The following is an 18,172-nucleotide window of genomic DNA, read 5'->3' as shown; positions in this document are numbered from 1 at the left end:
CGAGTACAGGGGGACAATCACTTCTCTAGTCCTGCTGGCCACAGTATTTCTGATACAAGCCAGGATGCTGTTGGCCTTCTTGGCCACCTGGGCACACTGCTGGCTCATATTCACCTGGCTGTTGATCGATACCCCCAGATCCCTCTCTGCCAGGCATCTTTCCAGACACTCTTCCCCAAGCCTGTAGCACCGCCTGGGGTTGTTGTGAGCCAAGTGTGGGACCCAGCACTTGGCCTTGTTAAACCTCATACAATTGGCCTCAGCCCAATGATCCAGCCTGTCCAGATCCCTCTGTATGGCCTTCCTACCCTCCAGCAGATCAACACTCCCACCCAATTTGGTGTCATCTGCAAACTTACTGAGGGTGCACTCAATCCCCTGGTCCAGATCATTGATAAAGAGATTAAACAGAACTGGCCCCAATGCTGATCCCTGAGGAATACCACTCATGACCAGCCACCAAATGGATTTGGCTCCGTTCACCACAACTCTTTGGGCTTGGCTCTCCAGCCAGTTCTTTATCTGTAAGTCCTTGGGTAACAGCTAAACAAAACGTACAATTATTCTCTTATTTCTGAGCAGTAGAAATGCTACTCATCAGGGGCCAAAAACCTTCTATTAAAAACCCTACTTTAAGTCTTCTGTCCTATCTGTTTACCTATCAGTCAGACAGGCTGGAAATTCCGTATTCATGTCCTCTGCTCAAAACCAAATTATTTTACAGCAACTAATTTACATCCCTCTGACTGTATTTTAACTAAAAGTAATGAAGCAAAATGGTACCTTTTTCCTAAAATGTGGTTCCTTTTGTTTATTCAATGTCTTTCTCCTCCCTGAAAAAGATATTTCTTGTGTTCATATACTCCTAGTGTTCAACATCCAATATGATTCTGTTTATTCATCTTTAGTTAGAAATCTTATCCCAAGATCAAGTAACTAAATAGCAGTCTTTCACGGGTTTATGATCAGACATCTTTAAATAATGTTGAGTAAGTTTTAATTGCAATTGAAATAAAAACTACTGATGGTGATATGTGAGACAATTTAGGTAGGATTTTAAAGTTAAGAATGAACTAGCATGGTCAAAGTTCAGAGAACTGTTTTGTAAACTGAAGAGACATGCATTGAAATATATATTACCCTGCAATACCATTTTTAAAAGGCATCATTCAAAGTATATCAACAAATTACAGTAGCAGCAAATCAATGCTTCAAATGCTTCCCTTGCAGTTCTTATAATAAGCCTTATTCAATCTTTACTGGTGGCCTTTATTGTTAAAAAAAATCAAGTCTAAAAATGCATTTTTATTATACTAAAAAGCTGGCATTTATCTATTTGGTCCCTTTGCTATCTGTAAACTTATAGAGCTGTAGTTTTTAAGTTACACCAAGTTAATAGGCAAACAAATTTGCAATCACAAAAAGGTTAGAATCCAAGAATTTAATCTTATTTTCAAGACAATACCTCATGCAGAGAAGCACCTAAGAAATTCCTCAGTGCTGTCTCTTTATAGGATCTATTAAGTACTATCCAAATAACAACCAAATCCAAATTTATTTAATTTAGGAAGCCTGACAACATAACAATTTAAGAAGATATGCTGCATCTTGGTTCTAATTAGCAATGGTGGATTCCTCCATGTTATTATGCTACCTGACACTTCCAAATTAGTATCTTACTGCAAATCACTCTTAACAGATTTTTTTTCCCCCTATTCTTATATAATTCTCATTCTGAGTTACTTCAACCAAATTCATCCCTTGCAAGATGCTTCATCCAAGGTCTGTGCATAATTCTTAGGAGGAAGCAACCTGGCTGAGAGTCCCTCATACACACTGTGCCCCACTCTTTGAATTTCTGCATATTAAAAAATATTTTTTTCTTTTTTTAGCAAAATGAGCTGGAACACTTTTTTCAGCATTAATACTCAAACTTTTTTTCAGATTTTTTGAAAGCCTAAAACATGAGTTTCGCTTACTTCGATTCAGATTTTTCCAAGTTGTAGAAAGCACAAGTGGTGAAATGCCAATATTTTCATATTATATTTGAATTTTTAAGAACTCCTTCCTTCTTCCAAAGAAAGTGTTTACACAGAAATAAATATTGATTCCCAGACTTGCTCTCATGACAATTTCATTCAGAGTTAATTTGCGTGGTCAAATTTGAAATTGTTTAAAGGAGAAACAGCAGCAGGTCTAGCAGAACTTATTTCATGACTCAAAGATCATCCTCTTATGCCATGAATGCTATCTGGTGTTTAAGAACAATAAAATCCTAAATGCCAAGAGAGAGACTCAATCATTAAAAGATAAGAAATTGTTCCTCATCTGCAATAATTCAAAAATCATGGCAGTCCCCAAATTAAAGGGCCCAAGATTATGACTGGTCAGGTCAGTGAAAAGATTCTCAATAGCATCCGTGAAGTTTAGATTGAACCTATATTTTCAGGTATAAATTAACACCCTATAATATATTCAGAATAACATACCATATTGTGCTTAGCTCCTACTGAGCTCACAATATTTGTATATAAGTATTACCAGTAAGATCTCAACTCTTTACTCTTCAAATCTTTGTTGAAAAGAAATACAAGCCTTTCAGTATTTTAATCCACGTTACATTTGAGCTCAGCAGAGAGAACTGACTCTATTACACAACTACACAGTTCACAACTTGGCTGCACACACAAAATGAAGCTAATAACACTACAGATGTTCATGGAATTATGTATTTCACTGAACATTTTTCTTACCTTACTAATTTAACCAAACATATTTCAGATCCAGTTATGTGGATGGTTTGAAAAAAATAACTGCACTACTAAAATGGAAGAGGTTTAGTTATACAACATGAAAGACTATTCTCAGATGTAGCACTTTAATTTTCAGACCACACACAAGCGAACTGTGTTCTGTAACACTACATATGTCAATAGAAGGTTAAGAGCCAGAGCACATATAACCTTTTGTTAGCTTTTAACCCTGGGCAGCATCTAAAAGAATAAACAGCTGTTCGCTCACTCCATCACCTTTCCTTCCGTGGGTGAAAGGAAGGGAAAAGGAGGAAAGACTTGTATGTTGAAATAGAAACAAATTTAATAGAACAATAATAAGAATGATATAGAACAACACTTAGCGCTGGAACACGCGCTCTTAGCAATGAACACCAGAGGGTGGACACTGTGAGTTCAGTAAAAACACAGAGATCACAGCAGGAACTCTCACAGACAACAGCCAAAGAAGGGCCAATCCCAGCAACTTCCTGCTAATGTATGGAGCACGACGTTCATTGTATGGAATACTTCATTGGTCAACCTGGATGTCAATCTAAGTGCTGTCCTGTATGTGCCCCCCCCTCCAATTTGTACCTTCAGCTGGACAGTTGAAAAAGTCCCTGGTTTCTCTTTCAATAGCCAAGATATCAGTGAGTTCTTACATTCTGTTCATACAAAATCCCAAACACTGGAAAGCTAGTGGAAGAAAACATTAACTCCGTTCCAGAGTGCTATCTTGTTATTCTCAAACCAACCCCAAAGCAAAAGACCATGCTAGCTACTAAGAAAAGATTCTAAATGCTTGAAAAATTATCTCAACTTCAGACAAACACACCTTTGTACATGAAAGCCACATTAAACTGTCACTAAAAATTTCAGAGCATCTATGTTGGCAAAGCTATTTTTCAGACAATAGATATTTGAAAATTAGTCCAAATAATAAGCTACGTTTAGACAGTAACATTACAGCTGAAGTGTCCCAATACAATAAGATTAAGGGGAATACAGCCTACCTGTAAAACTTTTCTGCATCAATGTGCACAGACTTTTTTCAAAAGTAAAGGCAAGAGTTTTTTCATGCTTACATCCTTCTGACAGGTACACTGTAGTTTCTTGACACTCACATTCAAATATCAAGTTAAATCTGAAGTTTTATCTTAGCTTTTGACTGTGTGCAGAGGACACTCATGGCCTGAAATTTCCAGTAATGCTTTTTGATCCCCTGTATTATTTTCCAAGTTCGTGTTCATTCCCTAAATTTTGAGGATATTCACAGTGTAATGCTAAGTGCACTAAACTGGCTTTCTATTAAAAAAGAAGTTAAGCACTTTGCCAGTTCCAAGAAGATGGATCACAGATAGCATGTGAACCTACCACTGCGATGGAGAGCTGGGAGTCCTACTCATACTCAGAGCTCCACTGCATGTGTTAAGACCACAATGTTTCATTAACTCACAAGTGACACAGGATGCATTTTTGGCCAACCTTGTCCTTATCTCCATAGAGAATATTTTTCTCTTGTACTTGGAGACTGCTTCCCACAAACTGAAGTCGTTTCTATTCAAAGGAAAACCACAATGTGGCAGGTATGCATTGCACCTAATTCCAAAAGGACAGCTCAAAAGTTTTAATGTCTTAAATGTAATTTAGTATCAAGCAGATGATATGTGCTATGAAATAAGACCAAAGGTCATTGTTCCTCAGAATGGTTTCTGCACTCCCACATCTTGCATTGCAGGTAAAATTGGGCCTTGGTGTAATCATCACTAAATCATCAAGTTCTTTCATGCGCTACAATGGGACCTTTTTACTGCAAGTGTCTCACATTAAGAGTGAGAGTTCAAATACAAAAGAGCCTAGTGGCACAGAAAAAGTACCCTAGAGTGGTTTCAGGTCTCTGCAATGGAAGTCAGAAATCTAAGGCAGATGTGAAAATACCATGTGGTGACTTCCTGAGTCACAAGGTACTTTTATGACTTAAAAAATAATATAAGCTTAGAGATTTCTTTTGTGTGTTTTGTGGTTTTTCAGGGGTGGGGAGGAACCTGTCCCAAAACTCAATGAAATAGTCTTCTTTGACAGGCTTTATTTAAAGCTTTAATTGCCCAGCGAAGTGTAAATATAATAAGTAAAAAGGCACAAAACTATGAAAGCTAGAAGTTTGACTAACTACTAACTTGGTAAAAATAATTTTAGATCTCTATTAGAAGTTTACTACATAATAATTATAGGACTATGCCTTTCCCAGAGTTTCTAATAAACATTAACTTCCATTGTGCAACCTGTTTCCTAGCAATATGTGAGAAAAATGCCGATTCCAATGGTGACAGAATCATCCACCATAACTGAGTCAGTTTAAACAGTTTTTTGTAAAACATGCTGCAAATATTTTCAATAATCTAGCAAACATTAGTACAGCAGTTTTCCTTTAAATGTTCTTGCCCTATGTAAGCTGATATTTATCTAAAAAAAATCTTCTAGCACAAGAGACAAAAAGGCATATAACCCAGTAAAAATTGGCAAGCCAAAAAGTTTATTATGTGATTTTATTTTTGATTGCCATACGAAGATTGCCATATGATGATGGTTCTATGGTATAATATGCTGCAAGAATAATTCACACAAAATCCTGTCCACAGCACTTGGGCTAATAAAATAACAAAGACTCAGCAGACAAAAAACTTGAAGAATTATTTCTTTTGCTAATAAAACCATGAGAAGGCCCCTATAATTTGCCGCCTCCAATCTTAACACTGATATGTCAGAAAGTTAAAAATATAGAAATTATAGATCCTTATGACATAGGAAAATGGTAACAGTTTTGTCTAATATGTTGAAAATTTAGGTGTGGATACAGCTTGGGCACTTGCATAAACAAATTAATATTTATGTCCTAAACAGATGAAATCTGCAAGAATCTACAATAAAGTTTAGTAGATTTGTCATGCACTGAAACATAGAGCTGAAAGCACAGCATAAGTGCAATAATGAACAGAGCCTTACTGTGTCAAAGGCAAGAGGTATGCCATGTTATTTCTAACACAGCTGCCAAGTTGTGGTCTTAATACATTAAAGCAAATCTGGCCACTTAAGAAAGTATTTATTAGATTATCACCACCTAATTGGATTTGACAGGACTGATAAGAATTCCTACAGGCTTACAAAGAAAAAAAAAATTAAAATTCCAGAATTCAAAGATAGCCCTTCCTCCAATTTATCATTTCTATGATTTGTCGGCATGCAAAAGTGCACTGAAATCTCAGAACATATTTTTAAAATTTGCCTGTGTCTTGTTAATATACTGCAGCCTTCAAATTTATATGGAGCTGCAGTTCTCCTGTTTTTTCCTCAAGTGTCACACATCTAATTTATCATGACAGCTGAGAAACTATGTCAGATGCATTACGGTTCAGTTTAAAAAACACCCTCTACCTGGTATCTCTGCAATGACTGTCTTGCTGCTCCCTGAAACCTCTTCATCATCTGATGAACTCATGCTTGAGTCACACGTCAGGTCACTATCACTGGTACTGCTGCCCTGTAGCAGGTTGTACTTCTTGCGAGCAGCTGCCTCCCGTTTCTGTCTTAAGAGCCGGATTCTTTCTTTGTGCTTTTGGCTTCGATGTCCTTTTACCTTGGTAACTCGACCATTCTGCTTATCACTAGATTGTCGGTTTTTCTTGGCAGCCATTGTTGAAGTTTCACTTTCAGACCTGGATCGCCTGGATTTTCTCCCAACTGCAGCCCCAGACACCACAGAAGGGTATCCCTCTACAGCAGCTTCAGCTTGACAGGGCTCATTCTCTTCTGTGGAAGACAATGTATCTGAGTCAGCCAAATGCCCACTGGAAGAAGGGGAAAGCATGCAATGATTAGAAGAGTCACTCTCATAAACTTGACTACCCGTTGGCTTATCATTCTCTGTAAATGCTAGCTGAGACTCTGAGAAGTCTCGCCTCAGTTCCATCAGTAAGCAAGGCATTGAAGAGAGCACTGCAGAGTCTGCTGCAGTGGGCACACTGTCCTTCTGAGTTTGTGTCTCCAGTTCTATAGGTCCGTCTTCATCAGGAGCAGTCTCTTGCTTTGCAGAAGTCTTTGGTGGAACTTCTGAATCAACAAGTTCTTCTGCTTTTACAACTGTCTCCATCTTCATTTCAGAATACCAAGGTCCTCCTGGTCTCAAAGCATAGAGCACTCAGTCTGGAAGACTGAATGAACTAGATATGGACTTCAGCAATAGAGCAGCCTGCACAAGAACAGAACAGTAAGAATAATTTAAACAAATAACTCACTCAATCCTTTTCTTCAAAACATTACCTAAACAACTCACTGCTTTCAATTACAGATAGCATGTTTCAATATCATGTTGTTTTTCTTAATTTACATTTTCCTAGTGAACTCCTCCTGTTACACCAAAATATTCTTCCTTTCACAAACCCAGGAAAAACAGTATTGGAATCACATTAAATGTGGTTCACCTCACTAGAATAATCAAAACAGATGAGAAAATAATAAAAATTTCTCAACTCTTACTTTATAAAATTGATATCGCATATTATAAGCAACATATGCTAAACTTCTTTACCTAGAACTTTAAGCATATTTTAATGGAGAATTTTAGCCCTTATGAATAATGTCAGCCTGAAAATTCCCACTTGATAGTCAACTACCCGGACAGACCGACTAGGAGAGGTGCCAACTAGAAGAGGTGCACTGCTGGACCTCATCCTCACTAACAAGGAGGGTCTAGTTGAAGCGGTAAAGGTTGAGGGCTGCCTTGGTTGCAGCGACCATGAGATGGTGGAGTTCAGGATCTCGTGTGGCAGGAACAGAATAGAAGGCAAAATTGCAACCCTGGACTTCAGCAGGGTAAACTTTGGCCTTTTCAGGCAATTGCTAGGGGAAATCCCATGGGCAAGGCTGCTTGAAGGTAAAGGGGCCCAAGATAGTTGTTTAGTGTTCAGGGACTGTTTTTACCAGGCACAACATCAGAGCATCCCGACACGTAGGAAGTCGAGGAGGGAGCCAGGAGACCTGTGTGGTTAAACAGGGAACTGCTGAGTAAGCTCAAGTGGAAGAGGAGAGTTTATAGATCATGGAAGGAGGGGCTGGCCACTTGGGGAGAATATAAGGCTGTTGTCAGAGCATGTAGGGAGGCAAATAGGAAAGCTACGGCCTCCCTAGAATTAAACCTGGCGAGAGGGGTCAAGGACAATAGGAAGAGCTTTTTCCAATTCGTGGCAGATAAAACTAACACCAGAGGCAATGTAGGCCCACTGATGAACGAGGTGGGTGCCCTGGTGACAGAAGATACAGAGAAGGCAGAGTTACTGAATGCCTTCTTTGTCTCTGTCTACTCTGCCAGAGGCTGTCCTGAAGAGCCCCGTACCGCTGAGGCCCCAGAGGAAGGCAGGACAATGGAGGAGTTTGCCTCGGTTGATGAGAACTGGGTTAGGGAGCAATTAGGCAATCTGGACATCCATAAATCCATGGGTCTGGATGGGATGCAACCCCATGTGCTGAGGGAGCTAGGTGAGGTCATTGCTGGACCACTCTCCATCATCTTTGCCAAGTCTTGGGAAACGGGAGAGGTGACTGAGGACTGGAGGAAAGCAAATGTCACTCCAGTCTTCAAAAAGGGCAAGAAGGAGGACCCGGGTAACTCTAGACCAGTCAGCCTCACCTCCATCCCCGGAAAACTGATGGAACGACTTATCCTGATTTCGGTCGACTTGGCAGCTTGGGTTCCAGCCAATTCATCATAATGAGCCAAAGGTAAAAAGTTCACTGTGACGAAGCTGAAGGATCCTTCATCCAAAGACCCTCAAAGACCCCTCCTCAAAATCACCAAGTGGCACTGTGCAGGCGCAACAGGGGAGGGTCAAGGAGGAAACTATGGAAATGGATATCTGAGACTCATTTTAATAAGAAGCGGGGAAAGGTTATGAATATGTATAGGAATTCCTGGGGTTATTATGAATATGTAATACCTTACTGTATTTAAGCACACTTCTTATTGTTAAAAGGTGTGCATGTTGGGCGGAGCGAATCCCCCGCGCACCCAGCACTGTTTTCCTTATGCTCTAATGAACACGTGTTTAAGGAATACAGTTAAGGAATTGGATTAAACGTTTATCCATAGAAAAAGCATAAGTTATTTATTTCAGTAACAAATTAATCCTGATCTTCAGAGCACGGATTTTCTTTCTATTAAGAACATTTATCTGAAATATCCCGAAAGTAATCACACATTGCATTATCTGCTAATAGCTCCAATTGGCAGATCAGGACAACTGCAATGTAATTTCAAAGTAGTAAAGTCATCTCAGTACTGCAGTATTCATTCAAGGAGGGCTTGTGCCTGTCTCCTGCAAAAATCAAAGCTGGTCCAGCAAGGACAGGCACAAATTTGCCTTGCTATTGTTGGTATTTGGAAATTTTGAAGCAGCAATGAGCACCTTGGACACAGGTTGAAGTTCCAGGAACCCTTAAATCCATCTTGCAGTCCACTGCCTACTTGCTGGGCTAGTTAACACCCATCAAGTTATTTTGTAATTGAACTTCTCAGAGGAAAGTTGTGCACCTTATCATTGGGCTAGTTGGCTGAATGAGATCAAAGTCAGGGTACAGAAGGAGAGCATCTTACACAACAGATAGCAGCAACAGGCCTGGAGCAAGGGAGAGTATTGGACGATTCATCTGATCTTGCAAAACACCACTTCAAAATTGCACAACCTTTGACATCAGGAGGACAGATATTCTCAGCACATAACAGAGTTGTTTTGACAAATTCTGTGTTATGTTCCTTTCCAGTAACAATGCTGCCTAGCTAACTGATGCTACAACTGAACAGGCTGTCTTGCCACTTCCACAGCAGAGAAAGGGACTCGCCAGCACCTCCTCATCTCTTACAGCTAAGACATCAAGTCACTGAACTAGAAGTGGTATGGATTTGTTGGAGGTATACGAGAAATAAAGACAAAGGACATTAATCAACCTTTATAAAATAGTTAACAAGACATGGCCCTGAAAAGAGGAACAGGATGATGCCATAAATTAGTCAAGCAAAGAAACACCAAGAAGCATGAAGAGAACAAGCCAGCTGATATAGCCAAAGTGAGAATCACTTGAACTATGCATGAACTATCCTAATTAACATAGTAAAAAACCCACCCTCAGGTAGGGAAAGCCCCCTACCACAAAAAGCCCCTTCCTCACAGAACACACAGGGTGAAAACAGAGGATGCTCTTGAGTAGAGATGAAGCATTGCAAGAACCAATGGGAACAAGGGTGGCTAAGTATAATTGTAAAAGTACTGATAACATTTATACATACTGAGCAACAGTTATCAGTGCCATAGCCAAGGTGTGCTAGCTTTGTGGAGTTACCACCTAGCACCCATCTCTGCACAGACATGCAATAAACAAATATCTCAACACTGTGTTATTTGGATTTTTGCACACCGGATAAAAGAATCCAGTTTTGGGACAACAGATTTATGACAGTCATTTAACAAAAAGATGAGTTAAGAGATATTAAGCAACTCTACAGTTTGTAAGTATTTTATAATCAGACCATTTTACACACCTTTGCCACAGGAAATAAACAAAACTAACCCTCAAGTGTTTTAAGTTTCAAATACTTTAATTCAATACTAGTGCTGTGTCTTTGCTTTAAGCCAGAATCTTCCTGGCATAGGGCAGTAACATACCCATTTTATGGTCTGGCCAACTGAAGAAGAGAGATTAGGTGACATGCCCAAATTCTACAAAAAGGCTGGAAAGGAGCTATAAGCCAACCAAACCCTGATCTCAAGTAATTTTCTCATCCACAAGCCAATAATATTATTCATTTGTTGCTTTAATTATTCAGCTAGTAGTATAAAATCTAAATATTGCAACATGAATTTGCAGTAGCTATATTACTGAAAAAATGGTATCAATACACTAAAGGCAAAGTCACATTGCATTCAAATTATGAAAATTTTAGTAAGATACCAACTGCTGTTGGGCTGTTTTGACACCAAACCCTTGATCTTTTTTTGACCAGTAACAAGAGCTGCCAATTGATTTCAGCATCTACCAGGTTGCTAACAATCAGTATCATAGTCTTTACATGTCCAAAGTGCTCCTAATGAAGGAAGCACTCATTACACTGGTCTGTCATGACCTAATTAGGACTCAGTAAGCAACGGGTACAGCTTCACTGGAAACAACCCACTACCTTCTCACCAAGAAAACACCTGTGCCACTGAACTGTACAGAAGAGCACAGCTAACTCAAGATATCTAACCTTTGAGTCTGTACCCTTACAAATCCTAACAGTCTCCTCCCTAGTTGACATTTCCTAAGAAACTACTGCAACAAAACAGTTAAATTCTTGTAGAACGCTGCAGACATATACAAATATCTGTGGACACAGGCAGAGTTAAAGGGACTGTGGCACAGTCTGTTACAGGAGAATGAAGCCTGGTAAAGAAAAAGAACAGCACAGGATTATTTAGAATAAGCTTTTGACAAACAATAAATGAAAAAAATAGTATGATGTGTACACAGGTTGGTTCTACAAATTAAAAAAAGCTACTTCATGTATTTCAAAAAACAGAACTGACTGGGTCAAAAGCCAGTTACAGGTGTGTTATGAATAATGTCCCTAACATGAGTTTTACTATCAGATACTTCCTACAGTATTTACTCCCAGTTGGCAGAGGTGAAGAAATTTGACCTCTACTTTAAGAGGATAACAAACAGACCAGGAAACAGACATTTCTTTCCTACAACATAAGACTTTGCATATATCTGACTACAAAAATTAAATAACAGCATGTAAGAGGATACCATGTTATAAGGTATAAAAAGAGGAAGAAAAAAAAAAATAAAGGTAGTTTTCATCAGTACCATGCAGGCACTGACAGGAAAGGAAGAAAAAAAAAAAACCAAAACACACCACCAAAGCAAAAAAAACTAACTTACCCTTAAATCAAAGCAGCATTTACCCCAAAATAATTTGTTGCATTATTATCCTTGATTTAGGAAAAAAAGGCTCAGCTGGCAGAGCTTTCTTAAGAATGAAACTAATGGCTAGCAACATGAAACATAATCAATATATACAACTTCCCCAGCAAAGAGAGAGAGAGGAAAAAAGAACATGAAGTCTGAAGAAGCCCTTTTTCTTGTCTTTGACATCCCTGGCCAGATTTAATTCCAAGTGGAGTTTGGCCTTCCTCACCCCATCCCTTCATACACTAACACCCACTTTATATTCCTCCCAGGTGGCCTGTCCCTTTTTCCACATTACATAAACATCTTTCTTCCATCTGAGTTTTTGACAGGAACTCCTTACTCATCCATGCTGGTGTCCTACTTCCTTTACTTGATTTCTTGCTCATAGGGATGCATCGATCTTGAGCATGGAGGAAGTGATGCTTGAATATTAACCAGCTCTCTTGGACCCCCCTGACTTCTAGAGCCCTAACCCATGGGATTCTTCCAAGTAGGACCTTGAAGAGGCCAAAGTTCACCCTGCTGAAGTCCACGACTGTAATCCTACTTGTTGCCCTTCTTCCTCCACACAGGATCCTGAGCTCCACCATCTCATGGTCACTGCAGCCGAGGCTGCCTCCAACCATGACATCTCCAACTAGTTCTTCTTGGTTGGTTAAGACAAGGTCCAGCAGCACACCTCTCCTCGTTGGCTCCTCCACCATCTGTGTCAATAAGTTGTCATCAATGATCTGCAGGAGCCTCCTGGACTGTGTATGTTAGCTGTGTTGCTCACCCAGCAGATGTCAGGGGGATGACTGAAATCTTCCATAAGAACCAGGGCATGTGATTGTGAGGCTACTTCCAGTTGTCTGTAGAAGGCCTCATCAACTTCCTCTTCCTGATCAGGTGGTCTGTAGTAAACACCCATGACAGTGTCACCCTTGCTAGCCTGCCCCTTAATTTTTACCCATAAGGACTCAATTCATTCTTCCTCATCCCCTAGGCAGAGTTCAAGACATTCGAGTTGCTCTCACACATAAAGTGCAACTCCTCGACCTCACCTGGCTGGCCTGTCTTTTCTGAAAAGTACACAGCCCTCCATGACAACATTCCAGTCATGTGAGCTGTCCCAACATGTCTGTGTAATCGCAATGAGATCACAGCCCTGCGTCCAGACACAGATCTCCAATTTTTCTTTTTTATTACCCATGCTACATGCATTGGTGTACAGACACTTCAGGGAAGTACTCAAGCATGTGGGTTTCTCATGAGGGGTGCAGAAGGATCCACCACAGCCATGTGTACCCTTGAGGTGGTTTGCCTTCTAGTTCTCATCCTGGGAGGCAGCTAAGGAATATTTGTCACTGCTCTGGTTGGCCTTGCTTATTCCCCAGTTAGATGTGATGGTGTGAGCATCACCACTTTGGACCCCACCCCCCGAGCTCATCACTGTAAAGCCCTCTTCATCAAGTTGGGCAGCTTACTGCCAAATATATCCTTACCTTTCCAGACAGGTGGATTCCATCCCTCCCTAACAGGTTACAATTGTAAAAGAATGTCCCATTGTCACAAAAGCCAAAACCCTCACAATGTCACTAACCTTGAAGCCAGGCATTAAGGTGCATTATACGTTTGTTTCTGGCTGCCCCTTTTCCTCCAACTGGTAGAATGGAGAAAAAGATGACTTGGGCACCAGTATTTTTCACTTACCGCACCAGGGCTTTATAGTCTCTCTTGACTCTGGTCTTGATTCCAGCTTTCAGTGTCATTTGTGCCTACAAGAAAGAGCAGCAGCAGCTAGTAGTCTGTGCTCTTGACAAGTTGTGGATACAGTAACACATCTGCAGTGGTTTAATGGCAACACCTCAGTGACTGAGCTGCACTTCACTTTCAGTCCTGAATGAATAATCGATAATTGCCTGAACTGCAGAAAGTCATATCTGCAGAGAAATTTCTCTACGGTACAGGCTCTACTCATGCTAATCAGATACGTGAAGAGGGAACACTAACAAGTGGGAATGGGCAACCACAAATTTAAATTCCAACCATCAGTAGTAACACCAAATAAGTGACAAGGTATCATCAGTAATCTCAGTCTAGCTTAGAGATGTAGTCTGTTATAATAAAGCAAATGGGTTCTTCGATAACGGCTGGTTTTACAAGACACCAGTCCAAACAGTGATACGTGGGAAAGGTTTATCTTGCAGGGGCAAAAGGATGCTGGGACAGGAATTAGCAGGGCTCATTTGGAGAGCTTTAAATTAGACTCGAAGGGGGATGGGGTTGTAGCTGGGCTTGCATCAGTAGCGCATCACTCTAGAGTACGTGAGGGCCGCGAGGCCTCCCATACACCTGGGGTGAAATCAGTGTGCTCAGCTCGCTCTCTGAAATGCCTGTACACCAATGTGTGCAGCATGGGGATTAAGCAGGAGGAGTTAGAAACCTGTGTTAGGGCAGGAGATTATGATCTGCTGGCAATTACGGAGACATGGTGGGACAGCTCACATGACTGGAATGTGGTCATGGATGGCTATGTCCTTTACAGGAAAGACAGGCCAGCCAGGTGAGGTGGTGGAGTTGCTCTTCATGTGAGAGAGCAACTACAACGTATTGAGTATTGTCCAGGCACGGATGAGGAGTGAGTTGAGAATCTGTGGGTGAAAATCAAGGGGCAGGCTGGCAAGGGTGATACTATTGTGGGCATCTATTACAGGCCACCAGATCAGGGTGAGGAAGTTGAGGAGGCCTTCTACAGGCAGCTGAGAGCAGCCTCATAGTCACAGGCCCTGGTTGTGGTGGGGGATATTAACTTCCCTGATGTTTGCTGGAAGGACTACTCAGCCAGCCAGCTGCAGTCTAGGAGGTTCCTCCTGTGGCTTGACGATAACTTTCTGATGCAAAGGGTGGAGGAGCCGACTAGAAGAGGTGCACTGCTGGACCTCATCCTCACTAACAAGGAGGGTCTGGCTGAAGCAACTAACAAGGAGGGTCTGGCTGAAGCAATAAAGGTTGAGGGCTGCCTTGGTTGCAGCGACCATGAGATGGTGGAGTTCAGGATCTCATGTGGCAGGAAGAGAATAGCAAGCAGAATTGCAACCCTGGACTTCAGCAGGGTAAACTTTGGCCTTTTCAAACAATTGCTAAGGGAAATCCCATGGGCAAGGCTGCTTGAAGGTAAAGGGCCCCAAGACAGTTGTTTAGTGTTCAGGGACTGTTTTTACCAGGCACAACATCAGAGCATCCCGACACGTAGGAAGTCAAGGACGGGAGCCAGGAGACCTGTGTGGTTAAACAGGGAACTGCTGGGTATGATCAAGTGGAAGAGGAGAGTTTATAGATCATGGAAGGAGGGGCTGGCCACTTGGGGAGAATATAAGGCTGTTGTGAGAGGGTGTAGGGAGGCAACTAGGAAAACTAAGGCCTCCTTAGAATTAAACCTGGTGAAAGGGGTCAAGGATAACAGGAAGGGCTTTTTCCAATATGTGGCAGAAAAAACTAACACCAGAGGCAATGTAGGCCCACTAATGAACGAGGTGGGTGCCCTGGTGACAGAAAATACAGAGAAGGCAGAGTTACTGAATGCCTTCTTTGTCTACTCTGCCAGAGGCTGTCCTGAGGAGCCCCGTACCGCGGAGGCCTCAGACCACCGTGCTCCCCAGGAGGGAGAGAGCGAGCTTTCCTCCCCCACCAGACCCCAGTTTTCACAGTATCACAGTATGTTTGGGATTAGAAGGGACCTCAAAAGATCATCTAGTCCAATCCCCCTGCTGGAGCAGAAACGCCTAGGTGAGGTCGCACAGGAACATGTCCAGGCGGGTTTTGAATGTCTCCAGAGAAGGAGACTCCACAACCTCCCTGGGCAGCCTGTTCCAGTGCTCTGTCACCCTTACTGAGAAGAAGTTTTTTCTCAAATTTAAGTGGAACCTCTTGTGTTCCAGCTTGATCCCATTACCCCTTGTCCTATCATTGTTTGCCAACGAGAAGAGCCTGGCTCCATCTTCATGGCACTTACTCTTTATATATTTATAAACATTAATAAGGTCACCCCTCAGTCTCCTCCAAACTAAAGAGACCCAGCTCCCTCAGCCTTTCTTCATAAGGGAGGTGCTCCACTCCCTTAATCATCTTCGTTGCCCTACGCTGGACCCTCTCCAGCAGTTCCCTGTCCTTCTTGAACTGAACATGACCTAATATGGTACTGAATATCCCTTTGGTTACTTTAGGGACAGCTGTCCTGGCTATGTCATCCCCCCAGCTTACTGTGGAACTTAAACCTATCTCAGTTGACTCAGCACAAGTATATTTAGGACTGATTAAGAAAGTAAAGCTGAGTGGGAAATAAAATTAATGTAGACTTAACCCCCATAATCTTCTTCTGCAGTGGAAGTCAGGACAATGGAGGAGTCTGCCTCGGTTGATGAGGACTGGGTTAGGGAGCAATTAGGCAATCTGGACATCCATAAATCCATGGGTCCAGATGGGATGCACCCCCATGTGCTGAGGGAGCTATCTGAGGTCATTGCTGGACCGTTCTCCATCATCTTTGCCAAGTCTTGGGAAATGGGAGAGGTGCCTGAGGATTGGAGGAAAGCAAATGTCACTCCAGCCTTCAAAAAGGGCAAGAAGGAGGACCCGGGTAACTATAGAACGATCAGTCTCACCTGCATCCCTTGAAAACTGATGGAACGACTTATCCTTGGTGCCATCTCAAGGCATATCAAGGATAAGAGGATCATTAGGGGCAGTCAACATGTCTTCACCAAAGGGAAGTCGTGCTTGACCAACCTCATAGCCTTTTATGAAGACATAACGAGGTGGATGGATGATGGCAGAGCGGTGGATGTGCTCTACCTTGACTTCAGTAAAGCATTTGACACAGTCTCCCACAGCATCCTCAGAGCTAAACTGAGGGAGTACAGTCTGGACGATCAGGTAGTGAGGTGGACTGCGAACTGGCTGAAGGAAAGAATCCAGAGAGTTGTGGTCAATGGGGAAGAGTCCAGTCGGAGGCCTCTATCTAGTGGAGTGCCTCAAGGGTCACTACTGGGGCCTGTATTATTCAATATATTCATCAATGATTTGGATGAGGGAATAGAGTGTACTATCAGCAAGTTTGCTGATGACACCAAACTCGGAGGAGTGGCTGACACGCCAGAAGGCTGTGCTGCCATCCACAGACCTGGACAGGCTGGAGAGTTGGGCAGGGAAAAATTTAATGAAATATAACAAGGGCAAGTGTAGAGTCTTGCATCTGGGTAGGAACAACCCCAGGTTCCAGTATAAGTTGGGGAACGACCTATTACAGAGCAGCGTAGGGGAAAGGGACCTGGGGGTCCTGGTGGACAGCAAGATGACCATGAGCCAGCACTGGGCCCTTGTGGCCAGGAAGGCCGATGGTACCTGGAGTGTATTACAAGGGGGGTGGTCAGTAGGTCAGAGAGGTTCTCCTTCCCCTCTACTCTGCCCTGGTGAGACCACACCTGGAATATTGTGTCCAGTTCTGGGCCCCTCAGTTCCAGAAGGACAGGGAACTGCTGGAGAGAGTCCAGCGTAGGGCAGCAAAGATGATTAAGGGAGTGGAGCATCTCCCTTATGAGGAAAGGCTGAGGTGAACCATGTAAAGACTTTTAAGGAGTATCTAATACACCATTCAAGTGCTCCTCAAGTGTCTCCCATAGAAGTCCTGGTTGTACGAGAACCTACAGGCTGACTTAGTTTCTCTCAAAATTGCCAAGAAAACAGCATCAAATAGTATGGGCTGCAAGGAAGAAGCAGTATCCACCTACATTTTACTTTAAGTTATAATTTAATAAATTGCATTGCTTCAGTGCAAATACAAAATCCAAGCTATTTCTCTGATTGATAACTTGCATGTCATTAACTCAAAAGTACCTGAAGCACCTTCAGGGAAATTTTGTTTTGAAGATTTTAAGGAACATTTAAAGAACTGTTGTTCTAAATTCTAATGTAAAAAGATCTAAAACTGGAGATAGAGTTGTAATAAATGGGGTAGCAGGGGGGAAGGAGAGACAATTATGAATAAATTCCTATTTGTGATAAGAATTAAAAGTGTATGAGGAAGGAATATATTAGTGGAAGATTCCCCAGCTTATTTGAGAAAAATCTTTTACAGGCTCTGGGTGTGGAAACACAGTTATTGCCTGGGGGACAGGTGATGAGGAGAAAATTTGAAAGATATCATATTCCCTGAAAGCTTGTGTTGGTTTTGGCTGGGGTAGAGTTAATTTTCTTTATGGTAGCTAGTATGTGACTATGTTTTGGATTTATACTAAAACCAGTGTTGATAATAGATGTTTTTGTTATTGTTGAACAATGCTTGCACAGAGTGGAGGCTTGTTCTGCCTCTCACACTGCTTCACCAGCAAGTGGGCTGGGGGGGAAGCGACAACCAG

At 41.8% G+C, this 18,172-nt stretch overlaps 1 protein-coding gene across 9 annotated transcripts in view; it reads right to left on the bottom strand.

The window, feature by feature from the left end:
- LOC308051385 (protein ARK2N-like) overlaps window positions 1–18,172 on the bottom strand; it is a 91,340-nt gene that overhangs the window by 38,437 nt on the left and 34,731 nt on the right. For 7 of the 9 annotated variants that reach the window (XM_080361806.1, XM_080361803.1, XM_080361804.1 and 4 more), the window contains one exon: window positions 6,207–7,020. In XM_080361806.1, coding sequence (XP_080217932.1) covers window positions 6,207–6,927 — 721 coding nt within the window. In that variant the 5' untranslated portion in view covers window positions 6,928–7,020. Of the gene's footprint in view, window positions 1–6,206; window positions 7,021–12,552; window positions 12,672–13,469; window positions 13,535–18,172 lie in introns of those variants that run through there. The other 2 variants (XM_080361808.1, XM_080361809.1) reach the window with 2 other exon arrangements.

Source organism: Nesoenas mayeri (genome assembly GCF_963082525.1).
Source record: "Nesoenas mayeri genome assembly, chromosome: W".
Lineage (NCBI taxonomy): Eukaryota > Metazoa > Chordata > Aves > Columbiformes > Columbidae > Nesoenas > Nesoenas mayeri.
The sequence above is the reverse complement of the archived record's forward strand: the minus strand, read 5'-3'. Positions and strand labels throughout refer to the sequence as shown.